The sequence below is a fragment of the Grammomys surdaster genome, unplaced genomic scaffold, assembly GCF_004785775.1.
Source record: "Grammomys surdaster isolate TR1022 unplaced genomic scaffold, NIH_TR_1.0 194, whole genome shotgun sequence".
Taxonomy (NCBI): Eukaryota; Metazoa; Chordata; class Mammalia; order Rodentia; family Muridae; genus Grammomys; species Grammomys surdaster.
The window spans coordinates 4,817,773-4,835,077 of NW_021604639.1; the positions used below are offsets into that span (position 1 = coordinate 4,817,773).

Here is a 17,305-nt window from a genome sequence, read left to right on the forward strand (position 1 = left end):
AAAAAAAAACTAGAAAGTTAATATGCTTAATCTAGAAGGAGTTGACTACTCAGCAAACAAATTTCCATGTATTCTATAAACCAACCCAAAGTCTGATGTTACTTGAATAAATGACCTTCAGGAGTCAGGCCTAATCCAGACTCTAAAATAAATAGATGCTTCATCTCTTTAGATGTGCTATTGTCTTCAGGATTTCTGTAGCCGTGTGTGTGTGTGTGTGTGTGTGTGTGTGTGTGTGTGTGTGTGTGTGTGTGTTTGTGTGTGTGTGTTTGGATGTGACATGGCCTTAGATCACTTATGATCTTGCTTGCTGGTAAGAGGGGAGGCATGCTTAAAGTTTAGATGGAGGCTGAAGCAAATCAGTTCCTCTAACTTTGACCACAGACTGCAGACTGTACCCATAATGACCAGTTCTGCTCAGAGAAACACAAGAAACCAAGGATAAATGCTGGGCAGTGGTGGCGCATGCCTTTAATCCCAGCACTTGGGAGGCAGAGGCAGGCGGATTTCTGAGTTTGAGGCCAGCCTGGTCTACAAAGTGAGTTCCAGGACAGCCAGGGCTACACAGAGAAACCCTGTCTCGAAAAACAAAAAACAAAACAAAAAAATCCAAAAAATGATTAAAAAAATAAGAAAAGAAAGAAAGCAAGGATAATAAAGGAACACACTGGTCTTTGCCCTCATATGAGGGGTTCAACCTGTCTAAATCCTTTGACACTACAAGGTATACTTTTCTATCTGACCTCAGCTGAGAAGTTCCTTCTGCATTCTCTTTATTTCACATAATAGAAATTTTCCTAATATGTTTTCTTTCTGTCTGTCTTCTCTGTTTCTGGGGGAACTAGATTCAGCCCATGGAGTCACTGCCTGGTTATTTAAAATGGGACCATGAGTAAAAGATTCATTTGTCTCCTGGGAACTCTGTCAGAGTGAAGGATTTGGTGCTTATCAATTTGTACCAGACCCTGCCTTAGGTAAACTAAAGATGGTTTGCTTTTCAAATCCTGTGTGTTCTTTAGTAGCTTAGTTTATTGTTTCTTTGTTTTAAAGAACAAGGAGGTTTATGTAAATGGGACTTTCTCATGGAAAGCAGATTTAACTGGTTACTGAAGAGCATAATCTATTCCCTCCATGGACAACTTGAAGCAGGGCTGTTTTACCCATGGCTGAACGGAGTAGAACTTTATCTGTAGGCTCTCTACTAGGAACTGGACCACTGTAAGGAGCACACTCCTCAAGGCATCCGCTAACCACCAAGCAAAGCTCTGAGCAACACCTTCTGTATCTATAGCCATCTTGGAAGACACAGGAAAGATGGCATATCAAGTTCTTTGTCAACATGACATAAATACTGGTCACTAGAATAATTGAAATTACTTGGCTTTTGTATTCTACATTTCCAAGAGTATATTCTGGTATGCTTTTCCATCTGACCTGAGCTGGGAAGTTCCTTCTGCACTCAGAATATGTATTTCACCTGATAGAAATTTTCCTAATGTATTTTAATTAATTAATGTTTATGTTCTCAAAGTGATAATGTTTAGTTTTGTTTTTTTTTTTTTTTATAGGTAAGACTGTGGACCTTTTATTCCCTCCCTATCTCTCTGTCTCCTCCCCCCACCATGTGTACCTTACGAATATTCATTTGTAATGTACAATTTCATATAATACTTTTTAAAGAGTAGAATGCTAATCAAAGAACAGTAATGAGGTAAAGGATATTAGAGGAAATAACTGAAGGACTTTTTCAACAGGAAATACAGAGCCTCAAACTGATTGGCCCCAAAGCAGGGGCACTGAGTCATGCCAAAGGTGACTCAGGGCTTCAATGTCATCTCACACAGGTGACTCCAGTAGACTGCTTGAAAACAGCCTCCTGATGGTTAATTGCCAAACCAGTTGACTTGTGGAATTTAACTGTGACCTTGAGAGACAGCTGACTCCCTGGCTTTCATTACAAAAGGCCTTGTTTATAGACTCCTTCCTGTCACCTCCCTGAAGCTTTCTGGGTAACAGGGCCAGGCTCAAATATGCTTGCAGGCATAAACTGGAGAGAGGGAGAGAGAGGTTCAGTGTTACCAAGAGCCTGGAGCCAAAGGCAGACCCTGGAGCAGATACAGAGAAAGCTCTTTTCCTAGGGCTTAGCATCTGCACATCCCTGTGTGCCCATGAGGGAACTGAATAAAAGCAACCCAACCATACACTATACCATCCCATGATAATCAAATCAAAATCCTCTTGCACAAGTAGCTTCTCTGAGGTCAAGAACACTTTCCTAGGTCCTATGAGAAGACACAAAGGGGCTCAGGGCTTTGAAAGGCTTTACTCAGTATCTTTAGCCAAGATGACCTTGTTCTGGTGGCCCACAGGAATTCTGGACATGAAACATATTCCAAAGGCATGTAGAGGGTTAGGTTTCAAACCCTGGACAAAAGGCTGAGGTTCCTATTTGACATATCAAAGCAGACACTGGTTGCCAGGTTCTCTCTGCATTCCTCAGTCCTTACCTGTTGCAGGGCCTGACTGACAACCCTCCCCCGTCCCTGAACTCTGAACTCTGCAGCCCAGGCTTTTTCAGTGTCTGATAAGATAAACCAGCATAATGTGATTTTTTTTTCTTTCAGTTTGTTTATATGGTGGCTTGCATTGACAGATGTTTCTATTTTGAACCGTCTCAACCATCTCTGGGATGAATCATGCTTGATCATGGTGGATGACCTTTTTGATGTGTTCTTGGATTCAGTTTGCAAATATTTTATTGAGAATTTTTGCAGGTAGAGGGATTGGGACTCCAGCCTAGCTACAAATCCTCTGTCCTATGAAGGGACTGAGGTAGCAGAATAAACTCCATTTTGTTCTGAAGACTCCATTTTAAGTTAACTAACACTTAGAGAGACATGGCACCCTCCCTTGAGGTCTGAGAAAAATCACAAAATGTCACTGATGTCATTGGTAGTTGTGAAATAGACACAGCAGCTGCAGCTGGCTGATAACAATAGAGTAGGCTAAGAAAACGTAAGTCTTTCCTAAGTCAAGATGCTCCTTTTTGATGTATGCGCCCGCCTTGTGGTTTAACCAGGTGCTATAAACCAATTAGCTTAAAGATCAACATTTTTTTTTTACCCTCTCATGGAATGCCAAGGCTTGGAAACACCTGCTTGCAGTTTTTTTTCCTTTATAAATCCTCTTCACCTAGACCTGGGGGTCACTCTCCTTCCTGTTCTGTCAGGAAGCTTGGTGGCCCAAGCTTGAGCTTAAATAAAGACCCTCATGTGCTTACATCGGAGTTGTGGTTCCTGGTGGTCTCTTTAGGGTTTTTATAATCTGGGCACAACACCTACAACTTGTCATGTTGCAGTATGGGTCTGGAGCCCAGCATAACCATTCTTAGAGAGACCAGAGAGACTTCATCCAGGAATTGATGGGAACAGATGCAGAATCCCATAGTCAAATATTAAGCATTGCTCTGGGAGCCCAGTGTGTGTTTGGGGGTGGGTTGGAACAACCAGAAGGATCGAGATCATAAGAATGTGGCCTCCAGAATCAACTGTCAGGGACTCAAGTGGGTTCACAGAGATCAGGGAGTCTGTATGTGTCTGAATATGATATGTTTCTGTAGCATGGTGGTTTTGTGAGATTCCTAACAGTGGGAGTGTGGTTCTCCCCACCCTCTTGTATTGTCAGTTTATATGGTCCAGAGAAGACAAGGTGAGATTCAGAAGCCCTGTGAGTATGCATGGTGAATGACTACATTAGGACCAGCTATCAGGAGGCAGATCACTTTACTTTGGGTGATTCAAGGCTAATAAAGTTTTGGGGGACTGAGGATAAGAGCATCCAGCATGGGCAAAAGTCATTGGCTGAGGGCTTAAGGGTACTGAATGCTTCATTATCATGGGGAAGTATTTCAGGACTCTCAGGTGCTAGCTGAGATCTAACCCCCTATGAAAAGATTGTTCAATTCTCTAAAGGGGTCGTGACCCCACAGGTTGAGAAACACCAGTTTATATGATGTAGGTCTGGGTAGTTTATCAATGGATGCCTTACACCAAAGAGGTGGGGAACTTGTTAGCTTCTCCATCTATGAGCTGAGTACTTCAGTCATCCTAATCTGTCAATGAAGGTTTAGAGGATTCTTGAAGAGCTGTTGCCCTTTGGTCTGTGTTGGAAGTCTGAAGAAGCTAATTCTAATATTAGCAAAGGAATAAGACACAACATGACAGATGTGTTGTGTTTTATATAAAGATAAAGAAGGAACCATGGGGATGTTTACTCTGATCAATGGGGGGAGGGGCACTTACCAGTTCTCTGAAGTTTGGGCTAGCAACGTTGGCTCTCCATGTGGTAGCAGGAAGGATGCAAACCTGCACAGTTTCTAAATCGGAGTTGCAGCACCAAATTGTTGTTTTATAAAAAGATAAGGAAAGAAGGAATATGTTTGGTGGATGTGTGGTACATCCCTTCCCCCTGAGGGACGAGGGAAGGGAATAGAGGGAGTAGAAACAGAGAAAGGCAGAGAAAGGGGGTGGGGGGAGTAGAAGTCTGCCATGAGCTTATGGAGATACAGAGAGGGGAAAGGAAGAGGGGGAGGAGCAGAAGGACAGTATTGGAGCAAGAAGGCAAGAGCAAGAGAGAGAGCAGAGAGGGCAAGCAGCCTCTTTTATAGTGAGTCAGGCATACCCGGCCAACTGTGGGGCGGAGCTCAGACAAAATGCTAACAAGACGGCTTACTGGCGAAAGTGAAGACAAGCAGGCAAAAAGGTCTTTTATCCAAACTACTCCTTTTTTTCTGAGCTGCCACTGGAAGGTGATACCTATATTTAGGGTGGGTCTTCCCAGTTTAAGTAATCCCATCAAGAAAATCCCTCCAACTGTGCCCTCAATTTCCTTTTGCTTGAACCCAGAGGCAGCCAATTTGACAATCAGAAGCCTCATAGGGTGCAGCAGTATCTGGTTCAAATGTATCCGTTCTCTGAACACTTCATGGGCTCCTGAGCCTGGTTAGACCATGCCATGCCTTAGTACCCGTCACTCAGGAAACGGCATCTGGGTTCTTTCTCTCTGTCGGGCCCCTTGTCCTGGACAAGAGAATTTTTAGGCGACCAGTCTAAAATTGACAAAATCTGCATACCATTCCAACCGTGGAAGTAGCCAGCAGAGGAAGTCAGCATTCCCCATTGCTCTCTGATCCCCGTCAGGGAAAATTCCAGAATAAGAGCCTCCCTACAATGAACAGAAGGTAGTCACAGGGAATGTCCTTCTTGACACACTTAAATATTACTTTTGGTTATGTGAGTTGACCCAGAGCATGTTTTAAGTATATCTTTTATATATGTTTTGAATGTGGTGAGATTACTTAAAACAGACTCGGTGATTTTTCAAGCACACAGTACAACTATTGTTTGACTCTAGTCTCTTCCTAATTCTTGTGCACCTGTATGACAAACTTGCTAAACTTCTATCTAGTTGAAATTTCAAATCCTTTGGCCAATATTTCTCTAACAACCTCACTCTGGTCTGCTTTCCTCTGAAAACTGCTCTAGATTTTTTTTTTTTTTTTTTTTTTTTTTTTTGGTAAATGTGAAATGAATATCTTGTCCTAAAAAACCCAGGATTGTATATCAAGAAGGAATTAATTAGTCAATTAGGTAGACACACACACACACAGAGTTGAAATTTTAGTGAGCATTCCATGACTGTAACTATATACTTGAGATAGTCTGTCGTGCCCAGATTTCAGGGTCACTAAAGACCACCAGGAGTCTGAATCCATATGCCTAAGCAAAGAACGTTTATTCAAGCTTAAACTCTGCAGATTCCTCCCACGCGGTGGTTTCATGCTGAGAGCCCTGAACCTCAGTTAGGCAGGGTTTTTTAAATACTAGTTGGAGCAAAGAACATAGTTCTCCAGCTTAACAGTTACCTTATTTAGTAAGGGGTATCTTGGTGCACTGGGATTGGTCAGTGATGACTTCAGAGCGCTTGAGCAATTTATCTATAACCTTTGAAATTTTAGGCACTTTTCCTCTATTTCCTGATTGGCTCAGGTCCAGAGCAGTTTCTTCCTGGAATTGTTTGTGGCATTAGCCAAAGTTCAAACTGGGAACAAGAAGGCTCAAGATGGAGCCAGCTTACAAATCAGAGTTTCTTTCATTGCCTCTGTTCCTCGAGTCAACATAAAAGGAGAAAAGGTTTATTTTCTCTGGTTGACCTGTTGCTTTGGGTTCATCGTACCACAGTGTATCAAAAAGGAAGGATGTGGTGTTGGTGGCGGCAGTGCATTCACCTCATAACAGTAAGGAAACAGAAGAGGTGGATCCAAACATGATTGTAATGCGCATGCTCCCAATTTCCTAACTTCGTCCCACTAGATGCCAACCTCTCTCATTCCTCCACTACTGTCCATTCATACCATAAAACTCATCCTTTAACACAGAGGCCTTTGGAAGACACTATAGCCCAAAGCAAGCATGAACTAGTAACCAAATAACTCAGTCCTTTATTTCTGTATTTAAATTGAAAGGCAAAAGTCCACAGGGGCAATTTATTTAATCCAGGATCACCAGAATCTATTCTTTGACTCTTACAAATCTGCCTTACAGGCATCCCTCTTCTCCTTTCCTCCAAACCATATTGTTTGAAACCAGAAACTTAAGCCAGGACCTCTTCTTGCCACTTGATCAGATAGTCTGGGTGTGGCAGCTGGGCATTTGCTTATAGCAGTGTCAGATCAGCAGGGGCTGAGAAGCTGCACTGCTCAGCAAAGTCAGATTCTGGCAAGAGGCACAGCATTCAGTGGTTCAAGCTTGGTGTTGAATTCTTTATAAATTTTGGATATAAGACCTCATAATGGTCAGGGGTGTCCACTGACACCTTCCATCCCAGTACATAGGAAGCAGTTGGATTGTCATGAGTTTGAGGGCCAGCCTGGACAAACATAGTGAGTTCTAGGCCACTCAGCACTACGAAGCAAGACAGTGCAAGAACAAATGTGAAAGTGGTTTCAACAAATTTTCTCTCATTATATAGGCTCTCTCCATCTTTGGCTTATTGTAGAGTTTATCAGCTTGTGGGCCTGTTCTAGTTTGGTTTCTGTAGCTATGATAAATGCCATGACCAAAAACAACTTGCGAGGAAAAGGGTTCATTTCATCTTACATCTTGGAGGTCACTCTACCGCTGGAGGAAGTTAAGGAAGCTCACTAGAGGAAGGAGCTGATGCAGGGGCCATGGAGGAATATTGCTTACTAGCTTGTTTCTCATGGCTTGCTCAGCCTACCTACTTATACAAGCAAGGACCATCTGCCCAAGATGTGACCACCTACAGTGGGCTGGATCCCTACATCATAAATATGAAAATGCCTACAGACTTTTCCTCTAGGCCAGTCTGTGAATGCACTTTCTCAATCGAGAGCCCTTCTTCCAAGATGATCCAAGCTTGTATCAAATTAACAAAAAATAAAAAAATAAAAAACAAAAAAACCATCAAAGAGCCCCAGCAGATGGTTCAATGATTCAACTTCTTACAAATTCTGTTCAGTTCAGTGGTGCATTGTGAATACACTTCCCTGTACAAGCATCCCCTTTCTCTGCTATAGTCGTTCTTTAAGATATTACTTCTGAAATACCACAGGAAGAGACTCCTGGTACAATGTATAGTAAATGAGTTCCTCCCTTTTTGGAGGTCCACAAGACATTAATAGCCTGGAAGGTTTCATATGGAGTCTTTAGCATCAAGATTGTTCTCTTTGGGTATGCACCTCTTAAGTGTGAGTTGTCTCACTTCCATCAAAAGGGAACTAAGATGATCCTGGGTTGTATAAGTAGGTAGGCTGAGTAAGTCATGAGGAAACAGGCTAGCTAGTAAGCAGCACTCCTCCATGGTCTTTGCATCAGCCCCTGCCTACAAGGTCTTTGCCTGGAGTTATCTGCCTTGACTTCTTTCAGTGATGGAGTATGAGCTTAGAGGTGTAGGATGAAATTGTAAGCTTAGAAGAGGCAAGCTTATGCTCAGTAAAATGACCATATACGAGGGTTGAACTGGAGCAGCCTTCCTATCTATTGGAAGCCTGGATTCCTTGCTTGCCTGGTCAATGCTATTTAGAGTACTCTATACTAAGTTGTTTTGCTTATGTAGTAAGCCAAGAATACCTGGCTGGTCATGTCTATTTCTCTTAAAGAGGCAGCATAACTCAGTTGCCTTTTCCTAATCCCCCCTTTCCTTGATTTTTTTATTGTATTATTTTTCATGTCTTTCCTGCTGCTTCTGAATATAGCACCATGCCTGTTTCAGAGCACAGGCAACATGTCTGAGTTGAGCAAACTGCAGCACCATGTTAATAGTCAGAGGTTGTTGGGCATTAAAATTGGCTGGTACACGATGAAAGTTAATACTAAACTTAGTTTAGGTTAACATTTTTCTGGAGTTCTGTGTATTAATTTGGGGTATAAAGTATTTTAATGTAAAGCTCACCTATACATTATATTCTTTTCTCCCAGCTAGCCTGACATGTTTGCTATGTTTTTTTTCATGTTCTTAGATATATAGGTATCCATTAATAGAATTATAATTGCATGTGTGTTGGAGAGAAATAGAGTTGGGAGATATTCTCAGATGGTAGAGTGGTCACCCAGGATTTACAATCCCCAGCAAGGTAGACAGGGAACAATGGCACTTGTCTATAATCCCAGAACTTTGGGATAGGAAACAGGAAGATTAAGATTTGTGAAGATTTTGGCTATATTAAGAGCTTGAAACAAGTTTCAACAACAAAAAATGGAGAAAAACTCAGGCTAACATCTAGTAGTATGCAGTATATTCTACTAACGTTCGCAAGGTAACACAGGGGCAGGAGGGTACAGCTGTGAGTATTCTTAAGACTGAGACATTTTCACTTACTTTGCTCTGGCTTCTGGTGATGGCCAAAGTCAGTCAGTTCTAGCAGACAAATTGACCTCTATCTCACCACAAATACCTTGGTTCTTCCCTTAGGACTAGAAGCTGTAGTAGCTAAGATCTGAACCAACTAGAAGCCTTGGTTCAGATCTTTTAAATCACTCTTATAGAAGTGATGGCTTCAGCTTTTTTTAGGCTTTGCACAGACCAGAAAGCTGCTCCAACCCAGAGCTACTTGACATTTTTCTTTTCTGTTTTTAATGACAGGGTCCCTTACATAGCCTAGGTTAGTCTTTAACTTGTCCTTTAACTATCTTTGGAATCCTGTGTGCTGTGATTTGTAGGTATGTATAAGACATGAGGACTTCCAGTTGGTGGTTTAAATCTAGACCCCTTGTGATCTGGCTGGCCCCCTAAAAATAAAAAAGATAAAACAAAAAAAATATAAAATCCTCCAGTGGTTCTGGAGGATTGAGGCTACCTGAAAACTAGTTTTCTCTGCTTGACACTTTTATGTGTCCATCCCAGAGTCTTATCGCGAGCTTATAAAGCTTGGTCAATCAATATTCGTTAGGTATACATATGTAACCACCCCCCTTGAATTGTATTCTACGAAAACATTGTTTTTTCTAGCTAGGAGAGTTAAATTAAGAGGGCAGCATATTACTCTTTGCTTGAGTAAGAGGAGATGCCCTTCCCTAAGTGAGAAAGGTAAGATGCTCAGATAGTCAAAGAGTTCATCTAGAATCAGACTGCCTTTCAAATGACAAACTCATCCAATGCTGGCAATGTAGTAAGTTTTATTGAGATGCTTGGCTTGGGCAATTCATCTCAGTTTTCTGATGGCCAGGTAAGATACTACCAAGATTCCAATGATGATCACAGTTGCAGAAAGTCCCATTACCCACAGAGCAGGAGAATCCATGGGGGCGCCTGTGGAGTGGGAAGGTGGGGTAGTATATGCTGAAAGAACCAAGCCGTTCTAGATCTTGACAGAGTAAGTAATCTGCAGAAGTGGCGGTTTTTTCTGAAGGAAAATACACACTGAACAGTAAGGAACAGGGCAAGAAAGCAACCTTTAAGGATAAGGAGAGTAATAGCGTCTTGCCATGTAGCACCGATTGCCCTTGACTGAGCAGTCATCCTCCTGCCTCAGCTTTTCAAGTGCTGAGATTACAAGCATTCAAGATTGTAATTAGCTAGAAAGAAGCTAACAATTTGACATCTTTCAACTCACTTGAGTGTCTATGAAGCATGTCTGCAGGGTCCTTAGTGGCTTGGAGGAAGATCACAGGGCCTTTGCTAGATATGCTGGTGGTGTTCTCAAAATAAAGCTCAGATTGTCTTCTTCCTGGTGGACAGACAAGAGCTTGTAATTTGTTGCAAATTTTCAGTTGTATACACGAGCCAAGGGTGAGGGGTAGGGTAATGTGCAAAGCCAAGTGCCTTGATACACACATCTCTGTCCCACACTATATAAAAACCTGTTTGTGTCTTAATATAAACCCAACCTAGTTAAGATTTTCTATTTATCTCTACAAAGTGTTATTTCTGTTTCACCATATTTGGATATAATCACATTCAATGACCACCACGGACCACACACAATGATCAACCTCTCCTAGAAAGGAGAACACTGAAACATTCAGTTACCTTTTTATTTAATAGATCATATGTTCAAACAGGAAGTGAGGACATGGCTGTAGTCATCCTACATCTATTTAGGAATTAAATGATCTGGAAAAAGTCAACCTGTTATCTTTACAAGTGGGAATAATGCGTATGATTAGAATTGTTTTGGATTATTGGGAGTTGACTTTCCTATATAAAACATTTAAGGATTCTAGAATCATGAACAATGATTCAAAGACTAGTTTTGTGGGAATGAATCAAGTAGAAGCATCTACATATATAAGGTGGTTTAATCCTGTATCTGACCAACTCCAGATCATATTGTGTCTATGATTCTTCTATCCATATACTTTCAGGACATATTGAAAACCTGCCTTTAGGTAGGTCCAAGACCATCTACTTTTGATATTAGGCCATATTTAAAAAAGGAAAGTTTGAGATATGGCTGAGGAAATAGGTCAGTCAGTAAAGTTCTTGCTATGCAAACATGAAGACCTGAGTTTGACTCCAGACCCCATGTTTAAAAGTCTAGATCTAATGCTGTATACTTTTTAATTCAGTCAGATGTTAGGCCATGGTTGGCTTCTGGCTTAATCAAATCAGTTTCTTTTTCTTTTTCTTTTTTTTTTTTTTTGAAAACCCGAGATTCTGGCAATCTGGTCAGCTCTGGAATCTATTGATAAGATGATCCCTTGGTTTAATGGCTGAGGCTAACATGGTACAGACTTCAGGATTCTCCTAGGTCTGAGATGTAGACAGCTTAGGTACTCACTCCTGGAAGCAGGACAGATTACCATGCAGGATGGCATCCCAGCAGGCTGGCAGACAGATGCACTGCAGTGCAGGAACACCTGATGTTGACAAACAAATGTCATGTTATAGACATCTTTCATATTAGACATCTCCTAATCATATACCTCATTCTCTCCAAGAAGTTGAAAAAGTGTTAAGAGCATCTTGATGTGCCTAAGTTAATGTCACAATTGTCCTGAAGAACCAGAGTCCAGTTGACAGGTGTGAGTCACATTCTTGGTACCACCCGAAACTGCCCTCAACACTGTGAGCCAGTATAAAAGGTCAAAGAGCCACCTTAGAGGGGTGGTGGGCCTTTAAGAACATAGAATGAGATGCTGTACCTGTCCACCTAAAACCGGCTTCTCCCTTACAGCACTCATGAAGCTGAAGGTAGAGATGCTGAAGCGCTGGTGATGAGACGGAAAGGAACCTGATGCTTTCTGGACAGGGATTCTTTTAGTCCGATAGTTATCTCCAGGATATGGGCATCTAAGCCAAGAGACACAGTAGTAGAAACGGGCTTATTTGGGGAACCCACTCATTCAGATACACGGGGTACCCACTTACCCCTTCACCAAGATTGGCCATTGTGGTTGATGAAAAGGAGTAGAGCCAGGTGTGGCCCAACATTGCTCTAGCAGCAGTCCCAAGGAGGGGTCTGTTCTGTGAAGGATGGAGACCTCCACATAAATAGGATCCTGGAGAAATTTTACCAGTGGGTAGGCATCAGCACCATAGTAAGAGCTATAGTTTTTATCTGCACAAAGAAAACTGGAATCAAAGTGGGGCTAGGGAATAACTTAGGTAAAATACCTGCCTGTATAAATATGAGGACCTGAACTTGACCTTCAGGACTCATGTAAAAAGACCAGGCTTGATGCTCTTGCTCACAACTTTAAGTCAATGAGAGATCCTCCCTCAGGAACCAAGTTTGATCTGAGGCTGTTCTCCTACTGACAGACTTAAGACTTCAGATTGGAATTAGCAAGTAGGCAGAGCTTACCCTTGGCAATCTGAAGTTCCAGAGAGAGGGGTCCAGGCTGGGTCTTAGGAAGGGGTGCTGGGCGAGCCAGCACTTGCATGTTAATTGGGGATGTGTTGCTGAGAATGGAGTAAGTACAGCTGACATGGAGCCTGTGGTGGGGAAAGCAAGATTTTAGTAGCCAGGGTGTGCTGGCCACACAGCTGATTTTCACTCCCAAGGATCAAGTGATGGACGTTTTCTAAGTCCATATAGACAGCAGAGGTGATTTTTTGCTCTTAGAGTTATTTTCTGTGGTCAATGTGCAAATAGCTCCAGTGTGAATTGGTGAGAAACACTACATAAGACGCAGGTGTGCTGCATCAGACCGGTGACAGTGCAAAGCAGATGAACTCCTTCCAGGTGAGGGGATATGAAAAATGAAAATGGCTGTCAAGAAGCCCAGGTGAAAGGTGCCCATGGAGGCTCTCAATGCAAGGATGAGCCTAGGATTGAGAGGCTGAGACCATTAAGTGTTTGGAGGGGAAAGGAATGTAGGGTCATCTCACAGGAGGGCAATAGTAGTAGTACTTTTTGCTTTGACCTACAGAAGTGAAGCTCAAGTATGAGAGCTGGCAAAGTTGGGACTGAAAGGCATTTTTTTTGGTCACAGTCTAGACAAGGGAAAAAGGAGGCTCAGATGAGGAACAAATCCACAATAAGGTAGAAAATAGAAGACAATGAGTATGAGGCTGAGATGGAATTGGGAACAGTGACCCAGGCGATCATAAGCAGTAGCATACATGAGTAGCAACCTAGGAAGCAGGTGGATTCACCTACTATTGAGAAGTGTTCTCCTGTGAGCTCAGTTTACCTTTATGAGAAAAGGCCTTCTGGCCTCTCAGGGCAAAACTGACTCTACCTGAAGTTGCTGTCTCGGGTAATAGAGCTGCTGCCCCAAGCTTGCACATCTCGAATGGCCACTAGCTCATTTTCATACACGGCCTGGTCTCCAGTGATCTGTATAATGGATAAAGAGATGCCTGTTATTTCAATCTGTTGACTAAATACTGCATCTATGTATGGCATATGCGTGACGAAGAACCAAGGAATAAGGAGATGATTTAAGTACTGAGACTGGGCAAGTGGACCTCCTGAATGCAAGTCAGCATCCTCCTGAGTACTCTAGGTCCCGGAATTATAATTTCCTCCTTATATTTACTTCCTCTAGAACGATAGGATCACAAGAGTCACAAGAGTCATTTGCTGAACATTCACAGAAGTGTCCACCCTATAAGCAGGGCCTTTTGTTCTAGAGACTGTTCTAGATACCAGGCAGTGGTCAGGACTATTTTTCATGCCTGTACTATCTCAACTTTTCCTCTCCCAATCAGCAGAGTACTGCTTCCACCCCAGTACCCCAAGGTGCTCTTCTTACCCGTCCTGTGGTCCCACAGGAAGTAAATGGAAACTGGAACAGGACAAAAGTGGAAGTTGTCATCACAGGATCACACCCACTGTTGTTCCTGAAGACCAAGCGTAGTGAATCCAAGCGCAGGGGTGGTGAGGTCGCATTCCTGGACACAGCAATGGAAAAGCGGCCCTCCCTGGTGCAACGGGAGGTCACTGGGACATCAGAGATGGGTGAGATCAGGTCATTCTTGAGACAGAGCCAGGTGGATATCAGGCTAATGACTCAGTTGCTTCAGATGCCCCCACAGCAAAGTTGGAATTCCCATTGATGATCTGGTAACGGGTTCCTAATGACCACTTGTTCCAGGGCCTCGCCAGGACAGGAGTGTGAGCACCTGCTTTGTTTTACTGATTAGAACTGGGCTCGCAGTGTTTAATGTACTAGAAAACCTTCAAACTTGATATGGGTGGGGTCTGTGAAAAAAAATCATCACTTGGGAATGATTCTCTCTAAACACAATCTTAGACTGTCAGCCACTGCAGTGACTGTTCCTTGGGAAAATGAGTTTCAGTTAGTAAGTACCTGTCACATAGACTTAATTTCCTAATGTCCCTGTATGTTTGACATCTAGAAGACTAGATAGTGAAAGACTATAGATTAGATAGTGAAAAACTATTGAAAGTTCTAGATCTAGCCACAAAATGATCACCTACCAGCAACCAGTTGCTTTGTATTTACACTTTGAATAAAGCTTTCCCTGCTCTGGTCTTACCAGAAGTCAGCCCCTTTCTCAGTTTATGTCAGAGATGGAAGCATGCACCTGTGTTTCCATAGTAACAGGAGCCCGCCTCTTCCTCTTCAGAGCTATAGCAGCAGCCCAACTCTTCACAGCCTCCTCTGGAGATGGGCGAGAGAGCACAGGGCAGCCTTTCCTTTACTGGCACATGGCTGCACACTTCAGCACTTGGTACATTTGGGGCTGGATATTAAGAAAGAAGAGGAGACTCAAGCTAGGCAGCTGGGTGGTTCATCCATATACCACCCTGTCACAGAGCCTGGGCTTAGAACTCCAGAACATCCAGACGGCCTCAAAAACCCTGTTGACTCTGTTCATCTGCAGATTACATCCCAAAAGAAAGTCAATGTTAAGTCACCTTGTCAGAGTCTCTCAAAATGGTTCCCATCCTGAGGAGAATGTCTCTCAGCATGTTGTAGGAGCAGTGGGGCTCTTCACATGGCCTTTCTGGCTCCTTAGAGGGACTTATCAAGCTTTGCCTCGAGTGTGAGATACCACAGAGCTTTTCAAACACAGGACTCCCAATAGGTTTTAAGTATAGCCCATGAGGATTTGAGTTTGAATCCAATCCTGATGAAAGGGCTCTCAGATCACCAGGGAAGAATTTCCTAGAGTTTCCTAGTTAAATAATCAAGTGTTCCTAGCTGAGGGTGGGTGACTGCAGGCCTAGATGATTTCTCTAGCTATTTCCTATTGCTAACTTGAGTTCTCTGCTCTTTTCAGAGGAGGTGCCTGGGTCCTACTGTGTTAATTCTCATTTGAATTCCAACTTTGCAAACCACAGGTGAAGCTTCTTGGTGAGAGGAGTGACAAAACTTATAGCCCTGGGTCTAGAAAGTAAGGTGCCAGGCTCAATCCACACCCAGCCTCAGCTCCAGTCTCCCTACAGTTAATTTTCCTAAGGTCTGACACAGAGGGAGGGAAAAGTTAGAAAATGTCCTTCTTAGCCATCAGCTGCTGCTGCTACCCAAAGGAGGCAGGAGTGGCCCAAGAGCACCTTCTAGGCAAGACCCTTCCTGAGCCCCAATGCTTTCTCCACTTACTGTGAAGATCCAAAGGGCACTTAAGCAGTTTCTCTCTTGTTCCTGTCATATTTCCAGCTACATCTACCTCTTGCATGCCAACCATCATGATGTACTGGGAGCCCTGAAGAGATGAGCAACAGCAATCAGCCTGGCTGATGGTAAGAGGGATCCTAGTGTCTCTTCTGGCTGGGGTCTACTTACTTCCAGAGTGACATAGCAGCCACTGTAGTTAGCTTCCAACACCAGAAAGCCATCAGGACTGTCCATCACCCACGTACCACAGTCAGAGTCATTCTTAAGCCTGTGTGGCAGCCCTTGGTTATCTAGGGCAGGTGGAACATCAAACGTACAGGGGTTAATCATCCATCAGTGGACAACCAGCCCCACCACTTGACCCCAAGGGACTTCCATCATTCAGAACAATACAAGAGAAAGTGGGTTTGGAAGTGGCCATTTTGACCATTCATTCTGTAGGCAGAGATTGTGGAGTTTTTGAAAGGAGTATTGAGATAGAAAGCTTAAAGGGTAGGTATTTCAATGAGTCTGACTTACCCCAAGCTGTTAGCACAGGATTCTCTGCCTCCAGGCTGAGGTTCACAGTAAACTGGAAGCTCTGTAACCCACAGTGGAGCACACCTGGCAACTCAGTCACATGCTGGCCACTCAAAGGAGGATAGAACGGGAAACAGAGTAAGATGCTTGGCAGAAGCCACAGAGTGCTTCTTAGAACCTGCCTAGCCATCCCGTCTCCTTCACTAGCCCACATCTGCTGAGAGAGTGTTTTGTATGTATATAAAGGCTTGGTTTGGGGTAAATACCTTTACAGCCTGCAGGTGGAGGGACTTTGGAAAGGATGATTTCTTTCTTCTGGGAACACAGTCTACAGATGCTTCCCATTAAATATTATAATCTCCTGGTCTCCAGAATTGGGTTGACATGTTCCTTTTGGCAAAGGATGGTTTCTTTTGTTAGCTATATGTAGCACTTGTTCTACCAGCTTGTCTTTAGAGGACAGAGACTGAATGCCTTCTAGAATTTTACATATTAGGGTGAGGATCCTAAATGCAGTGGCCAGGCAAATGATGAGTGACAGGAACTGGAAACTACCTCTATGCAATTTGGGTTTTCTATCTGGATAAAAAAAAAAAATGAGGATAGTCCTGACATTACTGCGCTTAAAGATTCTGTGGGAGGTTTAGATCAAATACATGGCACCATGCTTAGCCAAACAGGGAGAGCAGAGACAATGTCTTTGGGTTGAGATTAGCTTCTTTAAGGACCTCCCTTCCTTTCTCCTCTGGTTCATGCTTTCATAGGAAGTCACTTTGCAGTTGTCTTAACATTCCAAGATCACTTAAACCTGATTCCTGAGTCAAGCTGGTTTAGAACTTTGCCCTGGTATTCAGAGAGTTGTTATCATGGTTCTATAATCTGTCATCCCAGAACCCTGGACATGGAAGCAGGGGAACAAAAATATTCAAGGTCATATTTGGTTTCATGTTAAATTGGGTTCTTGTTTGCTCTATATGAGGCCATCTAAAAAAAACATACCCCCAAACTATTGAGGGAAAATTAGAGGATTATGTGAGCCAATTGGTAGCCAGGGAACAGGAACAGGAATCCATCTGTTTTCCTTGTGTCAGAGTGAGGAGTTTTCTGAGGGAAGATGGAAGCACCTCTGTGGGTTTTCTTTTTAAGAAGTCAGAAAGAAGGGCTATCCAGAGTCACATGGAGGTGACGACTCCAACAAGAGGCTCTTCTCCCTTCTCTCTGCACCAGGTTGGGTT

At 43.0% G+C, this 17,305-nt stretch overlaps 1 protein-coding gene across 1 annotated transcript; it reads right to left on the reverse strand.

Annotated features, from left to right (window-relative positions):
- Window positions 1-9,721: 9,721 nt before the first annotated feature.
- On the reverse strand, window positions 9,722-16,260 carry Zp4 (zona pellucida glycoprotein 4). Its single transcript, XM_028769799.1, has 12 exons — window positions 16,071-16,260; window positions 15,720-15,841; window positions 15,533-15,639; window positions 14,518-14,678; window positions 13,722-13,909; window positions 13,206-13,303; window positions 12,326-12,456; window positions 11,890-12,079; window positions 11,664-11,811; window positions 11,300-11,378; window positions 10,133-10,246; window positions 9,722-9,828 (listed from the first exon to the last, which is right to left on the reverse strand). Exons 1-12 carry the CDS (start codon window positions 16,258-16,260, stop codon window positions 9,722-9,724), a joined length of 1,635 nt encoding a protein of 544 aa, XP_028625632.1.
- Window positions 16,261-17,305: the final 1,045 nt, after the last annotated feature.

Excerpts from the sequence above, each read along its gene's own strand:
- Zp4 (XM_028769799.1), bottom strand. The coding sequence starts at position 16,260 with ATGGCTAGGCAGGTTCTAAGAAGCACTCTGTGGCTTCTGCCAAGCATC. Across the intron at positions 15,842-16,070 it reads TCCTGTGCTAACAGCTTGGG|ATAACCAAGGGCTGCCACAC; the intron begins GTAAGTCAGACT and ends CACCTGCCCTAG. Across the intron at positions 10,247-11,299 it reads AATCTGTCCTGCTTCCAGGA|GAAGAAGACAATCTGAGCTT; the intron begins GTGAGTACCTAA and ends TCTGTCCACCAG.